The sequence below is a fragment of the Gadus macrocephalus genome, chromosome 22, assembly GCF_031168955.1.
Source record: "Gadus macrocephalus chromosome 22, ASM3116895v1".
Classification (NCBI taxonomy): domain Eukaryota; kingdom Metazoa; phylum Chordata; class Actinopteri; order Gadiformes; family Gadidae; genus Gadus; species Gadus macrocephalus.
The window spans coordinates 15,164,822-15,181,389 of record NC_082403.1 but is presented as its reverse complement, the minus strand read 5'-3'; the positions used below and the strand labels follow the sequence as shown (position 1 = coordinate 15,181,389).

Genomic DNA, 16,568 nt, shown 5'->3' with positions numbered 1-16,568 from the left:
TTCATTTGGTTCTGAAGTAGGAGACGTCGTCTTCCCCATCTCAGTCTGCTATGTGCTCTGGTTCATGAAGGAGCAGAGCCATCATTAGTGGAATGGGCCACCCTGTGTTTGTCCTACATGACACCTCTGTGGAAGGCTTCATAAACATGTAGGCTATACTAGAAGATAGCTGTAGATAGTGGTCGAACAGTTGTAGTTGTGGTTTGATGAAAAGGATGAGATTTGAAGAAAAGTTAATGACACAATGTTATATCCTGACTGGAACCTTTCACACTTCAGGGGGAATAGATTATAGTCGGAACTGTATAGGCTATGCATAAAAGTATCCCACCAATTTAAAGGATATCATTGAGTCCGACTCGTTGTGTCAGCGGCAGCCTATGAACGTGCTGATGAGAAGGCTTTCAGGCGGACGGTTGTTTCATTATGAGCTTTATAGCGCTCACTTCAATTCAGGGGGAAGATTCGTTCAAATGAACAGCGGTTCCTGTTTGATGTGAGCGGAAATGAACGAAGAACAACCATGAGGCTGCGGGTAATTCGGCAGGCTGTGGGCTTCAGGCTGCAGTGGTTCCAGCGGTCCTCTGTGCACGCAGCACGCAGCATGACAGCCAGACAAGCAAGGAGGACATGGGATGACGTTGCAGGATAATCGTTTCTAAACGTTGCCACACACCGCAGGACACGCCCCCTCTGCCTCCAACTACTAGACCGTCCGCGAGGAGCGGTGGTGTAGCAGCAGTCATTGTGGTGGTAGACACGGTGGACGTTGGAGAACAGCGCACACGCTTTCCTTCGCGTCGTTTCGTATCTGATTGCCCGGGACAGGGAAGGCTGTGGGGATTATGCGCCACGCGGGGCAGCAGGACTGGTTGTTGGGTTTCTGCTCATCTTTGGACTACGACGCTACGGTCTGAAAAGAGACCTCAACCTCCACCTCCACCTGCGTGTGGAGTCGTGCCTGACGGAGGAATGCAGACTACATAGCAGGAGAGGAGACGACCTACTACCACCGAGTACCTCTCCACCCCACATGCGACCCCAGGTCGGTGTGCAGCGGTCTGGAGTGTCGAGACCCGGTCTGGGGACCTGATCGTCCCGGACCATGGGGGGGAACCTAGGCTGCCACAGGTCCATCCCGAGGGACCCCACGGACTTCAGCTACGGCAGCAAGCGCAAATTCAGCGCCGCGTGTAACTTCGGCAACATTATGGTGAACCAGGAGCGGCTGAACATCAACACGGCCACGGAGGAAGAGCTCATGACCCTGCCCGGGGTCAACCGCCCCGTGGCGCGGAGCATCGTGGAGTACCGGGACTGCATCGGGGGCTTCAAGAAGGTGGAGGACCTAGCGCTGGTGAGTGGGATCGGCGCCACTAAACTGGAGATTATTAAAGTGGAGATCTGCGTGTCGAGTAGGACCAGTTCGTCGCAGCACTCCCCGTCCTCCCTGCGGAGAGACCCGGAGCATATGTCCTCCTGCAGCGGCATGAACATCAACACCGCCACGCCGCCGCAGCTCATGAGCATCCGCGGCATCACTGAGAAAATCGCCCGGAACATTGTCGCCTATCGGACCCAACACGGCCCGTTCAAGAGCATCGAGGACCTGGTTCGGGTCGAGCACATAAACTGCTCCCTACTGGACAAGATCCGTTTCCAGGTGTTTGTGGTGCGCTCAAGAACTCCGTCCACCAATACCAACGGCGGGCTGACCTACACGGGTCGGTCCCATCCGAGCCCGACCTCGTTCAGCCTCCGGAGCGAAGACCTCGACCTCCCGCCGGGAGGACCCACGCAGATGGTGTCCCTGCGGCCCCGCGTGGAGCCGGCCCCGGGCCCGCGGGACGGCCGGGCCGCGGTGCGCCTGGCCACCTGGGACCTTCAGCGCTGCTCCAGTGAAAAGGCCAACAACCCTGGCGTCAAAGAGGTCGTGTGTATGACACTACTGGAGAACGAGTGAGTACAACTAACGTGAGGGTTTGCGCTGAACATGTTTAGTCTTCTTGGGACACGTTGTTTCCTGTGTGTAAACACGTTAGTGTCAGGGGATTTCATGTACGATAACTAAACCGGCTAGGCAACGCAAACTAACATTCTGAGCCAAACTGAACACAGAGCCCCAGACCTGCATATCTACCCTGGGTCTGTACCCCCAGACCTGCATGTTGGTCTAGACCCCCCCAGGCCTGCATGTCTCCCCTGGATCTAGACCCCCCAAGACCATATGTCTCCAGCCCATCTCCAGTGAGTGCAGCCGTTTGACTTCCAGGCGTCCGGCCCAGCAGCCTGTAAAGGTTGCGTGGAGGCGTGTGTGTTTGCACAGCACTAGCTTGCGATCAATCACAAGATCCCATGATGGTTGTGTTGAGAGAGGGAGACGTTCTACACGGACACGCCCACTCGTCTGCAGGCTGTCGGAGGAAGCCCAGATCCGTGCTGGCGGTGTGAGGCAGCGGGGTTATTACAGGTTATCAGCTCAGACTGGGTCCACTCATGACAATGCAAAACAAACACACAGCCTGCGGACTGTAATGGGTTCACATGCTGAGGGCTCTAGAGCGCTGGTGTTGCAGGGTTTGGCCCTTCTGATCTGGTGACTGAACTCTGTGTTTTGTTTCAACGGGACAGAACTCTTCTCTCGTTCTGTAATTGTTTCTTTCAAGATTTGTTTTACATGGACCATCTGAGCAATGCCCGGTCAAATGTCGACGGTTCTTTTTGTTTCAGAGGTCGCACCAATGTATATAATATAATATAAATATAATCTTGTTGTGGCTGTATTTGATAGAACTATTAATTTCCCAGCTGACCGTAAGCAAAGTAATTTGTTTTGCCACATTACAAGGATTTACTTTTTAACTTCAACATCTGTCTCTAATTAACCCTTGACCCCTGAGAACCTTCTCTGGGAGACAGACGTGTGTGTGTCTGGCTGCTCCTAGAGCTAAAGGTCCTGTAAAGGTTCTGACCTAGGGTAGATCACCACCAGCACAAAGGACGGATGTCCCCTTCCTCGGCCAGAGCGAGAACACTCATAAAACAAACACAGAGAGATGGAAGGTCTGGTCACACTTCAGTGCTCTCAGAGGGCAGGGTTTGAGTTAACGTAATCACAGAGGGAGAGAGTGAGGAGGCCTCTGCTCCTCCAATCACTCAGTCGTTGATGGCCGCTCACAAAGCTCTCTATCACTCTCTTAATGTGATCATCACCTGCAACATCAACACGCCTGTCTCTGAATACAGTGGGCACGCACGCACATGCGCCCATACTTAATGGTTTAAAGTGTTAAAAATCTAAAAAGTAGAAGCCCCTATTCAAATACTCCGTTTGAATATTGCAATATAATATTTCAAATGTTTATATTATCAGCAAATTTGTCAAGCTTTACACGAAACAAAGATTTAATAACAAAAGGCTGCTTTACAGACGGACAGACAGACATACACTATTGCTGTCCTTGGTTAGATCCTCAAACGTTCCAGGAGCACAGAGGTCAAAGCCTTTGTTTGGAAACATCTTGAGCTGCAGCATTGGACAATGAAAACTGTACACCTTCAGTGGGAACATTGTTCAAACCCATTGGTGTCAGGGGTCACTTGTCACAGCACGCACATTACCTGGTACCAATCAATACCCTGTCCCTGCTGGTGTCTTGACCAGGACTTCCTGGTCTGGGACAAGGCCTTCTGTCAACAGGAGATTTTAGCAATGCTTCGGGCAACAGCAACATCGCCTTAAAACCATGGGCTAAAGGAACCAATGACCTGCAGGGGGAGGAGCTACTGACCTGTAGGGGGAGGAGCTACGGACCCCCACACAGAAGTTGAACAGGATGTAGAACTGTTAGAGCGTTTACATGGACGTGCTCGGTTAAAGCGTTTAGAAGTTCAGTAAAGGATTTATAAATGAGTCATTACATTTATTAACCAACATCATTACTAAAGTTTTCATATCGGCGCATATCGGCAAACCTATACGCTGATAAGCTATACTGTATCTGTGATGGACCAATAGTGGACCACCAATAAATCGCTATGACTCTAATCTCATTCACAATGTTGCAGTAGAAAAAAAATCTTTAACCAGACTGATAATCAGACAGATCAAGTTCCTTTAAATCTTAACCCAAAACTAAACTGTGAGGAGACTGGTTTAATCGGTGCCCTAGGAGTTCTCTTGCCAAACGCTAAGTAATCAGTAATTATGATTTGGCTGGTTTGCTAAGACCAGGTTAATGGTTGACATTGCCTCTGATATAGATGTGACGGATGTCAATCAGCCAAGATTGGTGTTCAACAGTCGGGTGTCGGCGTTCTGATCGGGCAGTGGGCTAGCCAGCGAGACCCCTTATACCAGCAGCTCCCATAGACACACAGTGTGTATGTATACATGTATCCTCCATACGTTTAGATATATCTGTCCCTAGACCACTGCAGGGCCCGTTGGAACGCGGGTCCTCTGACATTGGAGCCGCTGAAGGACGTGTACGTGTGAGCCCTGGAAGGCGAGCCTGCTTCATAACTCCAGTTCACAGCTCCGGGGGCTGTTGCTAAAATAAGTGACTTGACATTAATTCATAAATGTTGGATGTGTGCTGGTGTTACCGTTCCTGTCACCTTGAAGCCTCAGACTTCACTCGTTAGTTTCTGGGTGCTTGACTCTGTCATTAACTCATGAATGTTGGATGTGTTCTGGGGTTACCGTCCCTCCACCTTGAAGCCACTTCTTCATACTTCACTCTATGGTTTCTAGGCGTCTGAATATGTGGTGGTCGGTCCCACCGTGGGCGGTTGCTGGTTGAGATCTCAGTGAACGACTGCGTGGGGGGGGGGGGGGGACTCTGTGGAAATAAGAGCCCAAAGAACGGGTGCAGCTATACCCCCAGGTCCCCCATCCATGACCACCTGCTGACCGGCCGAGTGGCAGGAGAGAAGAGGAGGGTAGTTAACTAGGACTTGTAAGTAAAACACTGTACCAGCTCTCCAGTATTCAGGGCCATCATGCTAACCCTAGCATGGCAGGTTAGTTTGCTGTGGGGGTGGTTTTGTTGAGTGAAAGGCCGGGGTAGGGAGGGCTGCTTTAAGACCAGGTTTGGTCAGGGCAGTGGCTCAGTGATTTGTAACCTCGCAGTCTGATGAAAACAAATGGACACATTTCACCCTGCGTTACTGTTGTAATCCCCTCGTTATGCAAGCGACAACTCCCAACACCAGTCCTGATGCCATCAATGCAGATTAATCTGAACATGAGACCCAACCCTCTCACCCAACTCTCACCTCTCTAATCCCCTGTCTGCCCCCGCCCGGTCGCCCGGTCCCTGGCCACGCCCGGTCCCTGGCCACTCCCTGTCCGGTTCCCTCCAGTCCGCTCAGCTCCTCTCTGAGCCGCTGAGCCGTGTTATGCAACACCTTCCAGCGATCCGGATCACGTAAGGCAGTCTGATCCCGGAGTTGTAAATAGCCCGGTGTGGGAGATCCTGTTTTCAGAACACACAGGCTCCGGAGCCCCAGGCCTGGGACGCCCTTCCTACTGCCCGGGGTCAACCCCAGAAAGGGGCCCTCCCATTGGGTGATTAGCCGTCCTGGAGGGCGTCGAGGCCTCTGGTCCTGCTAAACATGTCCAGTGTCTCCCAGAGGGGACGTTTGGAGCCCGGAGAGGGAAACAGACAAAGGAGTTAATCTGGGCCTTATGGGGCCCGCTGGACAGAAGCTCGGGTACAAACAAATGCAAACACCTCCAACTACGTGTGTGTGTGTGTGTGTGTGTGTGTGTGTGTGTGTGTGTGTGTGTGTGTGTGTGTGTGTGTGTGTGTGTGTGTGTGTGTGTGTGTGTGTGTGTGTGTGTGTGTGTGTGTGTGTGTGTGTGTGTGTGTGTGTGTGTGTGTGTGTTGCAGCCTTGTTTCCCCTGATCCAGACTGTGAAGTGACCTTGGCGGGGCGATGTCCTCCTCCTCCTCCTCTGTCTCTCGGCTTGTCTCTGCTGCTGTCTCGCCATCCCTGCATATCTCCCTCTCCCCTGTTGTCTGTGTGGCTGTACTCTCTTTCACTCTCTCCCACTTCATCAGAGGCGGGTTTGGCTACCAAAGCGCGGGGGTTGCTGGGTGGCTACGGGGCGTTGGGGGGCATGCTTTGTGCATATCAACTACCTGGTGGTCATGGACCTAGAGGTATTCTACAGAGGCAGCAGAACTGGCAGCAGCGAGTGCCTGGATGGCACTCTGAGTGCCAGGGACTCACACACACACACACACACACACACACACACACACACACACACACACACACACACACACACACACACACACACACACACACACACACACACACACACACACACACACACTCTAACTCAGTGTCCACGCACAACAAACTGCTGCTCAACCGGAATTTTCCACATGACCGCCTTCTTTACCCGCCTCCCCCCGCTCTGCTCCTAACTCCTGTGTCAGCACCGGGCCCCCAGGCTCCTGCCCTAGGGCCCCCAGGCTTCTGCCCCAAGGCTCCTACCCTAGGGCCCCCAGGCTCCTGCCCTAGGGCCCCCAGGCTCCTGCCGTCGGGGGTCCCCCAGGATCCTGCCCTCGGGGGGGCCCCAGGCTCCTGCCCCAAGGCTCATGCCGTCGGGGGGCCCCCGTCCATCCATAGGTCTGCCTCTCCTGAGAAAAGAAACCGTTGTATCTGAGAACGACTATTTTGAAGCCCAAGAGGTTGGAGACGTCCTACCAAGCAGGACCAGTCGATGGGGTGTGACCCCATGGCCACCCCTACTGGACTACCCGCCCTTCCTCCATGGGATGATGAGCATTACTCATGGATGTTTAGTTATGATGGAGCTTTATCAAAGAGGGAGTCGGTTCAGCTGCCACTAACCTGCGTTACCACCCCCCGGTGCCTCATAGCATCGATCGGTTTTTCTGGCACATATCCCCCGATCAATGTTCATCATAGAGTTTATTAGTATTTATTACTTCCTATTCACGGCTTCATGGAGCTCCTCCCTCGCTTGCTGCGTCGCTGGATCGGTCCCGTGACGATGATGACCTTTGGCCTCTACTACTTCACAACCATGCAATCCATGTTCGCTATTGCCAAAGCAAACTTTGAAGAGGCTGTAATACTCACTGCACCGAGGAAGACAGATAAATATCGCAGACAGCAGGGTGGTTTTCTGTGTGTACGTGATGTTTTCGAAATGTTTTTAAGCTACACCAATTCTACATAATCGCAGATGACAAACCTCCTTAACCTCCAGCCCTCTTCTCATCAGGCAGCCCGCTGGCCCCTTCTCTCTTCTACATCAAGGTGCTGGGTGACCGTAACCATGGTGATCTGTCAGTGACCGCCTTCGTAACACTCTTCTCTCTCTGCATCAAGGTGCTGGTTGACGTTAAACCATGGAGAGCCGTCAGTGACTGCCTGTGTAACACTCTTCTCTCTCTCTCTCTCGCCTCAGCATCAAGGTGCTGGATGACCGTTACTATGGAGATCCGTCAGTGACTGCCTGTGTAACACTCTTCTCTCTCTCTCTCCTCAGCATCAAGGTGCTGGATGACCGTTACTATGGAGATCCGTCAGTGACTGCCTGTGTAACACTCTTCTCTCTCTCTCTCCTCAGCATCAAGGTGCTGGCGGTGCAGGACCTGCTGGACCGCGAGGCGCTGGACAAGGTAACTCAAACACTTCAGGACCCAGAAGGAGTCCTGGGCTACACACTGGGAAGAGATCAGTCACACCGAACCATGTTGGGATACAAATTTGGAGTTATGATCATGTCATTTATTGATGGGATATCGTAAATAACATTAACTGCCCGCTATCATGACCTACTGCGTTAAAATTAAGCATTTGAAGCGTTTAAATCACACTAACCACTTTAATATCGCACACATTTCTGCGCATCTGAACCAATTTCCGAGGGGGGGGGGCGTTTGTGGTTGTGTGCTGGGAGCTTGGAGAGCTGTAGCTGGGGCTGGATCTAGAGCAACACTGGCCTGGAACTGGGTCATCTGGAGGGTGTCCCACATACAGGGACCTCCATGGTGAAGGGGGGGGGGGGATGTCCCAAATACAGGGACCTCAACGGTCCTGTGAAGGGGAGGTGTCCCACATACAGGGACCTGCTTGAGGCTGGGGTTGTCCCACATAAAGCCGGTTCCCTTCAGGGTGCCCCCCTGCTCCCCTTCTGTCTTTGCATCAAACCCTTTCTTCTTTGGGTCTTTATAAGTAAGGCAAAGCAATATCTGCACTCAAATCTGCAATGCATGTGTTAATATGTGTTTTGCACACGTAAACTTAATATTTCTTTGCAATACAAATTCCTATAAATATGAATCATTTAAATATAGCCTTTGTTAAAAGGTTGTTTTCTTTTGTATTACCCACAGTGCTTTGCTCTTTCAACTATTATATTTAAATGAACACATTGTCAATGCAAAACTCTGACGGATAAAGATCAGCAGCAAACAGAACGACAGAACACATGTGAGTTATGTAAGCATAATCAAGTGATGACAGCCTATCATCTTTATGACTGTAGATTGGAGTGTGACTGCTCAACAGTGGGGCCATGTTCTCTGTGTATCAGACACTTCACTATAGGCAAGGCCTGCTTCTGCCATCATGATGAACCTTTCTCTTGTGGACGTTTTTGCTATCACTAAATCACGAGTGACAGGGGCCCATTTGCGGTAGCAGTCTCTTCTTACAGTGTTTGTCAATGTATCAGCTGAACCCTCAGAGGCTAATCTATGCTAAAAATATTCCTTCAAGATGTCTGCCCGCGGTAGGCTGTCTCAACACAGCCACACACACACACACACACACACACACACACACACACACACACACACACACACACACACACACACACACACACACACACACACACACACACACACACACACACACACACACACACACACACACACACACACACACACACACACACAAATCCATTCTTCTAGAGTGCTGGTACGCACTTCATCTGCATAGTTCTGTGGCGGTGGCCGCCCGCATCAGCAGCCAACCCTGCCAGAGCACCTGTCATTGGTGCTATAGCATGTTAGCTCCTAGAGGACCTGTCATTGGTGCTATAGCATGTTAGCTCCTAGAGGACCTGTCATTGGTGCTATAGCATGTTAGCTCCTAGAGGACCTGTCATTGGTGCTATAGCATGTTAGCTCCTAGAGGACCTGTCATTGGTGCTATAGCATGTTAGCTCCTAGAGGACCTGTCATTGGTGCTATAGCATGTTAGCTCCTAGAGGACCTGTCATTGGTGCTATAGCATGTTAGCTCCTAGAGGACCTGTCATTGGTGCTATGCATGTTAGCTCCTAGAGGACCTGTCATTGGTGCTATGCATGTTAGCTCCTAGAGGACCTGTCATTGGTGCTATAGCATGTTAGCTCCTAGAGGACCTGTCATTGGTGCTATGCATGTTAGCTCCTAGAGGACCTGTCATTGGTGCTATAGCATGTTAGCTCCTAGAGGACCTGTCATTGGTGCTATGCATGTTAGCTCCTAGAGGACCTGTCATTGGTGCTATAGCATGTTAGCTCCTAGAGGACCTGTCATTGGTGCTATAGCATGTTAGCTCCTAGAGGACCTGTCATTGGTGCTATGCATGTTAACTACTTAAGGACCTGTCATTACTGCTATACATGTTAGCTCCTCAGTGCACCTGTCATTGGTGCTATAGCATGTTAGCTCCTAGAGGACCTGTCATGCATGTTAGCTACTCACATTACAGACGTGGCTGAGCTGTACGACCTGACCTTGCTGAAGGGCTCAGATAGCCGTCGTGCCATTGCCTCTGAAGGGGAGGGGGTCCGACACCGGGTCCTCTTGTGCCCCCTCCCTCCTGAGGAGCTGCTTCAGGGCTCGTTGGCAGCTTCCTAACGGTGTCATTAGTGTTCTTGGGTTGTGTGGCGGGGGGACGGGAGGGAGAGGAGCGTGGGACAGGTGTCACTCGGGTTGGGGTGGTTTGTGATGAGAGGGAACCCTGCAGGGGGGTTTTTGTGTGACCCCTCCCCTTCCAGTGTACCCAGCAGTAGTGGGGGTCTCCCAGTGTGTGACTCCTCCCCTTCCAGTGTACCCAGCAGCAGTGGGGGTCTCCCAGTGTGTGACTCCTCCCCTCCCAGTGTACCCAGCAGCAGTGGGGGTCTCCCAGTGTGTGACTCCTCCCCTTCCAGTGTACCCAGCAGCAGTGGGGGTCTCCCAGTGTGTGACTCCTCCCCTCCCAGTGTACCCAGCAGCAGTGGGGGTCTCCCAGTGTGTGACTCCTCCCGTCCCAGTGTACCCAGCAGCAGTGGGGGTCTCCCAGTGACTGACTCTTCCCTGGCCCAGTGTACCCAGCAGCAGTGGGGGTCATCTGAGGACACTCACTTCACCGCTCGGTCACCCCGCGCCCCGGCCTGTCTCTGGTCACTGGTTTGACCCGTGTTGAACCAAGACGCTGCCGTCAGCCCATTCTGAGTCGTAGCTTTTAATATTTTGCCCTTACAGCAAATGTGGTCAAAAGCTGATGAGCTGCGTGTTTCTGGGTTCCTGTTTGAACATTACTACCCAGGGTTCGCTGAACTCTTGAGTACTGACGCCACCTTTCTTCAAACATATCGGACCTCTGATCCATGATGGGGGGCTTTGGTGCCTCGTCAGACTGCCCTCCTTCAACGCCTGACTGATCGGGAACCTTCGGCTTCTGAACTCTCCTCAACTCTGTCACTCTTCCTTCCTCTTAATTTGTAGGCTATTAATGGGACGTGATTGTTATCTGCTTATTGGTTTGATTTTACTTGTATTTTTGAGTTTTAAGAAAACGAAAGGGTTGAGTCTTTAGAAAGCAGACGTGGTGAGGGTCAGTGGCTTTTTGGCTAAAAGTGGCATAAAGTTAAAAGCATCAGCACCACTAACCAGACGTGTAGCCGCATGGGTATTTTCTGAAGAAGACATGTTTGGTCATGTGCACAATATTCCATGAGCGTGCTGACATGTTTATGGAATATGGCAAAGCTAATAAGCAAGCACGCCAAGTTTCAAGTCCCTAGGCCGCTTTGAAGCGGACTGGTGACTGATCACACAATGGGGAAGACTGTTTGTTTGATTGCGAGTTATGACGCCCCTGGTCGCCTAAGAGGTGCTTCACTTTTTTAATTTGCAGACCACATTTTTGTATAAATCCGAGAAACTGCTAGAAACTACTTCAAGGGTTTGCTAACGCTGCTCCCTCTGTCTCTCCTCTAGTTCTGCGTGGAGCTGAACCAGGGCACGCTCGCCAGCGTGCGCCAGTGGAAGGGCCCGCGGGGGCTGTGGAAGTGTGCCGTGTCTGAGAAGCCCACCGCTCAATCCAGCAAGGTATTGTGAAACCCCCCCCACTCAGTCCAGAAAGGTATTCTAGATCCCCCTAGGTCAATCCAGAGAGGTGTTCCAGAAAACAGACCGATCATTCCAGCAAGGTATTCTAGAAAAACCCCTGTTAATCCAGCAAGGTGTTCTAGAACCCCCTGCTCGATCCAGCAAGGTATTCCGGAACCCCCCCAATACTAGCACCCCCCCCCCCCCCCCCCCCCCCCGCTTGATCCAGCAAGGTATTCTAGAAATACGACCGGTCGATCCAGGTGTTCTGGAGCAGCGATGATGGAGGGAGCCTGCAGACAGATGTTCCTCACCGCCCTTTGCCCTGCGGAGGCTTTCCGTTCTGAGAACAGGAAGTCAAAGCAGGACTTGTTTACTCTTGTTGCTAAGCTGCTGAGATTGAGTCATCTCCCCTATTGAGACAGGAAGCGATTACCGTTTTCAGAAACGCACCATAACTCTTCATGCTGCGTGTGCGAGGGGGTCTGCTGACATATGGATGCACGGACGCCGATCGATGCTATGAGGCACCGGCCTGAGAACAGATCAAAAGATTCGGTTGTGTTATTGAAAATAGCCACCACCAGTTCTCCATCTGCTTGTTCCTCAACTTCGGGAATTGGTATTGGGAGCTAAAAAGTAGAATTGGTGAAATCCATTTAAAGTGGATTTTGCCATCTGTATCAAACTCTTAATCCCCCCCAGCAGAAAGATAACATAAGAAAGATGCATAAGAAAGATGTTAAACAACAAGCCAGCGTTATCTCCAGCGAAGTGCCCTCGTAGGAGGCCCTCCTCCTCCGATAGAGAACATCATTACGGTGAACTAGGCCATCTGGCGCCTGGGCAGCGCTGCCACTCCGGCTGTCCTCACACAACGCGCGGTCACCTCTAAGACCCTGTGGCTCAGCTCAGCTCCTACTACACAGATACCCCAGCTCCTACTGCACAGATACCCCAGCTCCTACTACACAGATACCCCAGCTCCTACTACACAGATACCCCAGCTCCTACTGCACAGATACCCCAGCTCCTACTACACAGATACCCCAGCTCCTACTACACAGATACCCCAGCTCCTACTACACAGATACCCCAGCTCCCCGCTACACAGATACCCCAGCTCCTACTACACAGATAACCCAGCTCCTACTACACTGATACCCCAGCTCCTACTACACTGATACCCCAGCTCCTACTACACAGATACCCCAGCTCCTACTACACAGATACCCCAGCTCCTACTACACAGATACCCCAGCTCCTACTACACAGATACCCCAGCTCCTACTACACAGATACCCCAGCTCCTACTACACAGATACCCCAGCTCTCTTAGACTTGGAGGATCAACCGCTACAAAGGGCAACGATACAATGGGTGAAGTATACATAAAGTGGTGGTCAAGTGGATCAGGAAACATCATAAGACAGCACAGAGGGATATGTCCACTGCACACCAATCTTATCTCAAGGAGTGCCCAACAGTGAAATAATATACATCTCAGACAGCTCATAAACGTAGTCTTGGGTTGTACGTCTGAATCCCCCCCCCCCCCTCCCCGTCACTGAGGAAGTACAATGTACACAAAACATAGTCTGAAAGCGTCATTCAGCTTGCTCTGTGCGCCATAATGTGAGTCACTGCGTTGCCCACGTGAGGATGCATTAATTTTTGACAGCCGGCAGTGAAAATAGACTTCACCCACTCCTTCCCCAGCGTGAAGCTGGAACAGGGAAGTGAAACTAAAGTAGATTATATTGGATTTCATGGATCATTATTTTCATTCATACCTTGATAGCTCTTAATAAATTAATAATTAATTGGAAGTCAATTGTACCACTCCTAGTGGAGCTGAACCTCCAGATGGTATGTGTGGTGTGTAGTTGCTCTTCCTGCCCTTTTCCTTAAAATCTTATGTAAGTCTATAATTTACAACATATATCTTAATAAAAGGTTAAGTTAATCAGCGTCACAATAATAACATTTTGTATATCAATAGTTTTTGATGAACCCAAAATATCAGCTGTGTTGTAGATGAGACCTTTTATAAACCCTTAATTTCTCTGTTCAGGGGAGCAGCTACTCTGGTTTTCTCTGGGAGAGCTCCTCTGGTATCGACCTGAAAGATGCTGCCGTCCTGGGAACCTCTGTTGGCAACGGCAACGGCACCCACGCGCTCCCGTTCCTGGCCCACTTCCTGGTTAGTATTCCGGCCGCTGCTGGTTTTTGTTGGTTTGTCTGCGTGTGTTGTCGTCGTGTGTGAGGGTGGTCAGCCCGTCTGAGATGAGATGTGTTTGTAGGCTGTAGTGAGGATTCAGGATCATTTGGGTGTCATATGTCAGAGATCCGTGAGTGAAATCGCTCTGAGGGAATATCAGTTCTGGTTGCCTGCGCTTGCCTCTGTTTATATACCGCCCCCGGCTCATTTCTGTCCAATATGGGCATCTCTTCCATGGTTGTTTCAGGGGTTCCATCTTGCCTGTCATCACATTTGCACACACAGTGGGAGTGGGTGTTTCTTTTCGGTTATTATATAATCTTGCTATCATGTGATCTCATTCTTTAAGTCTATCAGAACACCTGTTACGGCCCCTTTCCCCCCATTGCCCCAACACCGGACCCAACTGACCCACACTCCCTGTCCTCCTAGATCGGGTCGTCTGAGCTGGCGCTGGTGAACCTCCAGGCGACCCCCCCCGCGGGCGGGGAGCCCGGCGGCCGGAGCCTGCCCTCTGATGACTCCAAGGCCTGGTCCCTGTCGGCCAGCCTGCAGGAGGCGCTCCGAGGTCAGTCGGCAGCCCTGCGTCATCGGCCTCGAGCCGCGCTGAGACCTGCTTCCTCAGCACACACGCTTCTGTAAAACTAAACCACATCCATCCTTCCTTTTTAACGGAGGGGTTTGGAAACTCGCGTGACGTCTTTTTTTTTTTAAATGGGAGAAAGAAACGATAGAAAACATGCTGGATAACCCTGGGTTTATGTGTGTGTGTGTGAGAGAGACGGGGAGAAGGACCTGCTGGTGGTAGTGGTTGTGGGGGTGATGATGGGTTTGGTGACCCAGTGACTGTAGTTGTTGCGCTGAATAAGTGGTATTAAAGTGTGTGTCTGTGTGTGAAGGGGAGAAGAACCTGCTGCTCCTGGGGGGCTTCGGCGCCTCGCCGCAGGGTTGCGAGCCGGACGCCCTGCGCAGGGAGAAGCTGTGTGCCCTGGTGCCGTCGGGCCAGTTCACCGACATCAGCACCAGCTGCCCCCAGGGCTCCCGCTGCCTGGACAACATCTGGGTCAGCCGCTCGCTCAAGAAGATCCACTCAGGTAAGGGGGGTGACTGACTGACTGACTGACTGACTGACTGACTGACTGACACCTTGATACAGGTCTAGCTTTAGACCTGTCCTCGCGCTGAAGAGAGAGTTGTGCTGATGTGCTCCCTGCTGCCCCTGCAGGCCGCTGCCTGGTGGTGCGGGAGGGCCTGACCAACCCCTGGATCCCGGACGGCTGGGCCTGGGGCGGCGTGGCGTCCGGACACTGCCCCGTGCTGGCAGAGTTCTTCGTGGACGTGGCGCCCAAGGAGGCGCTGGGCAGGACCAGGCTGCCGGGGTTGGACCGGGGGGGGGACGCCGCCCCCAAACACGAACGGTGACCCCCCCCCCCCCCCCCCCCCAAGGTGGAGGGGGGCGGAGTCAGACCGCCGCCCCGGAGCAGAACCACATATCACAGACGGTCCCAGCAGATCACCCCGGTCTGGGATCACACGGGTTTTCCTGCTCAATGTGCCAAGATTGCCTTTATTTTGAGCTTGCCTTTTATCGATGTACATTATTAGTATTATTAGTATTGTTATTTTTATCCTAGGATAGGACGCCATGACACGGAAATATGCAGATCACATTTTACAGGTTTCAATTCTTCTTCTTAAAATGACTGTGCCAATCGTTTTTGTAAATATGAAATAAAAATTATATAAGATATATATATATATATAAAATAGATTTAGCCTCTTTGTGTTTGAGAGCCTGTTTAATAGTGTGTGTGTGTGGGTATGTATTTGTTAGAGCAGACAATAGCTGCTCTCACTCAGTGAGCGTCAGGGGGCAGAGATGGTTTCATGGTGGAGGGCTGCGTTGTGCACATCGCTGCTGGCTAGTCCTCACACTCAAACACAGTCCCTTAGCGATGGAGCATCCTGTTGAACACATGTTCTGCGCTAGAGAAGCCCTGTCAACAAGAGGAGGGCAGCCTTGGTCTTGCCTGAGATGGAGCAGCAAGCAGTCCCCGTGTAGCCGTTATTCGATGAAGACAACGAGGCAAACTAGCTGGTGATGCACTCACATTCACGACACCCTCTTACATAATGCATCTTTTGTCCTGCATCTCAGGCTACACTGATAATTTATTCTGAATAATTGATTTAGTGTCTTTTAACGAGGTCTGTGGAGCAATGTGCTTCCTGCGCAGCACTTTGGCGGAGTTGAGGTGAGCGAGGCCGGCGCCCTGAACACTCAACCGCTGGGTTACATAACCGACCGATGGTGTCTCCCCCTCACATGAGGCTGTGTAGGAGGTGAGGCTCATCCGTGTCCAAGGTTGTGAGGTCATGGGTCCTCCATCCTGGGTAGAGACTAGCTCTCTGACATGGATGGACGTTAAAAGGCTGGACGCCATAGTGGAGGCTCATCTACCGCCTGTTACATAGCAACGCGACTACTTTCCAGTTGCCTTTAACTGCCCCCTGGTGGCCACCAAACGGCACTATGGTTAGTGACGCCAGGACTGATAAAGGGGAATGCGGATGATTCATATGGAATGCAATCTCTCGTTAGTAACTCGAGAATAGTTAATGAAAACGTGAGGAAACACAACACATAGCTAAGTAATACCTAAACTAACCATATCTAACTAGTACCCCAACTAACCACCTCTAACCCAACATCTAAACTAACCGTCTCTAACCCAGAACCTAAACTTAACCATCTCTAACCCAGTACCTAAACTAACCATCTCCAACCTAGGACCTAACTTTAACCATCTCTAATCGAACACCTAACCATAACCTTTAATCTAACACCTAAACTTAACTATCTTCTAACCCGCTAAAATGAGCAATGAATAAATGTTTTCCTTTTCGTAAAATGCAACACCATCCTAGGAAATAGGCAAAAGATGTGTGGGCATTGCAGTAACATGCGGCTGCTTCTATGACCATAATACAGGGT

The 16,568-nt window shown here is 51.3% G+C and overlaps 1 protein-coding gene across 1 annotated transcript; it reads left to right on the top strand.

Moving 5' to 3' along the window:
- The first annotated feature begins 519 nt into the window (after positions 1–519).
- Positions 520–15,340, top strand: eepd1 (endonuclease/exonuclease/phosphatase family domain containing 1). Its single transcript, XM_060042621.1, has 7 exons — positions 520–1,959; positions 7,615–7,666; positions 11,242–11,352; positions 13,427–13,555; positions 14,006–14,141; positions 14,473–14,667; positions 14,799–15,340. Exons 1-7 carry the CDS (start codon positions 1,106–1,108, stop codon positions 14,993–14,995), a joined length of 1,674 nt encoding a protein of 557 aa, XP_059898604.1. The 5' UTR covers positions 520–1,105; the 3' UTR covers positions 14,996–15,340.
- Positions 15,341–16,568: the final 1,228 nt, after the last annotated feature.

What these genes read in the sequence shown, in the direction of transcription:
- eepd1 (XM_060042621.1), top strand. Translation starts at nt 1,106, where the DNA reads ATGGGGGGGAACCTAGGCTGCCACAGGTCCATCCCGAGGGACCCCACG. An exon ending in ATGACACTACTGGAGAACGA is followed by an intron (nt 1,960 to 7,614) that starts GTGAGTACAACT and finishes CTCTCTCCTCAG; the next exon opens with CATCAAGGTGCTGGCGGTGC. An exon ending in ACCGCGAGGCGCTGGACAAG is followed by an intron (nt 7,667 to 11,241) that starts GTAACTCAAACA and finishes TCTCTCCTCTAG; the next exon opens with TTCTGCGTGGAGCTGAACCA.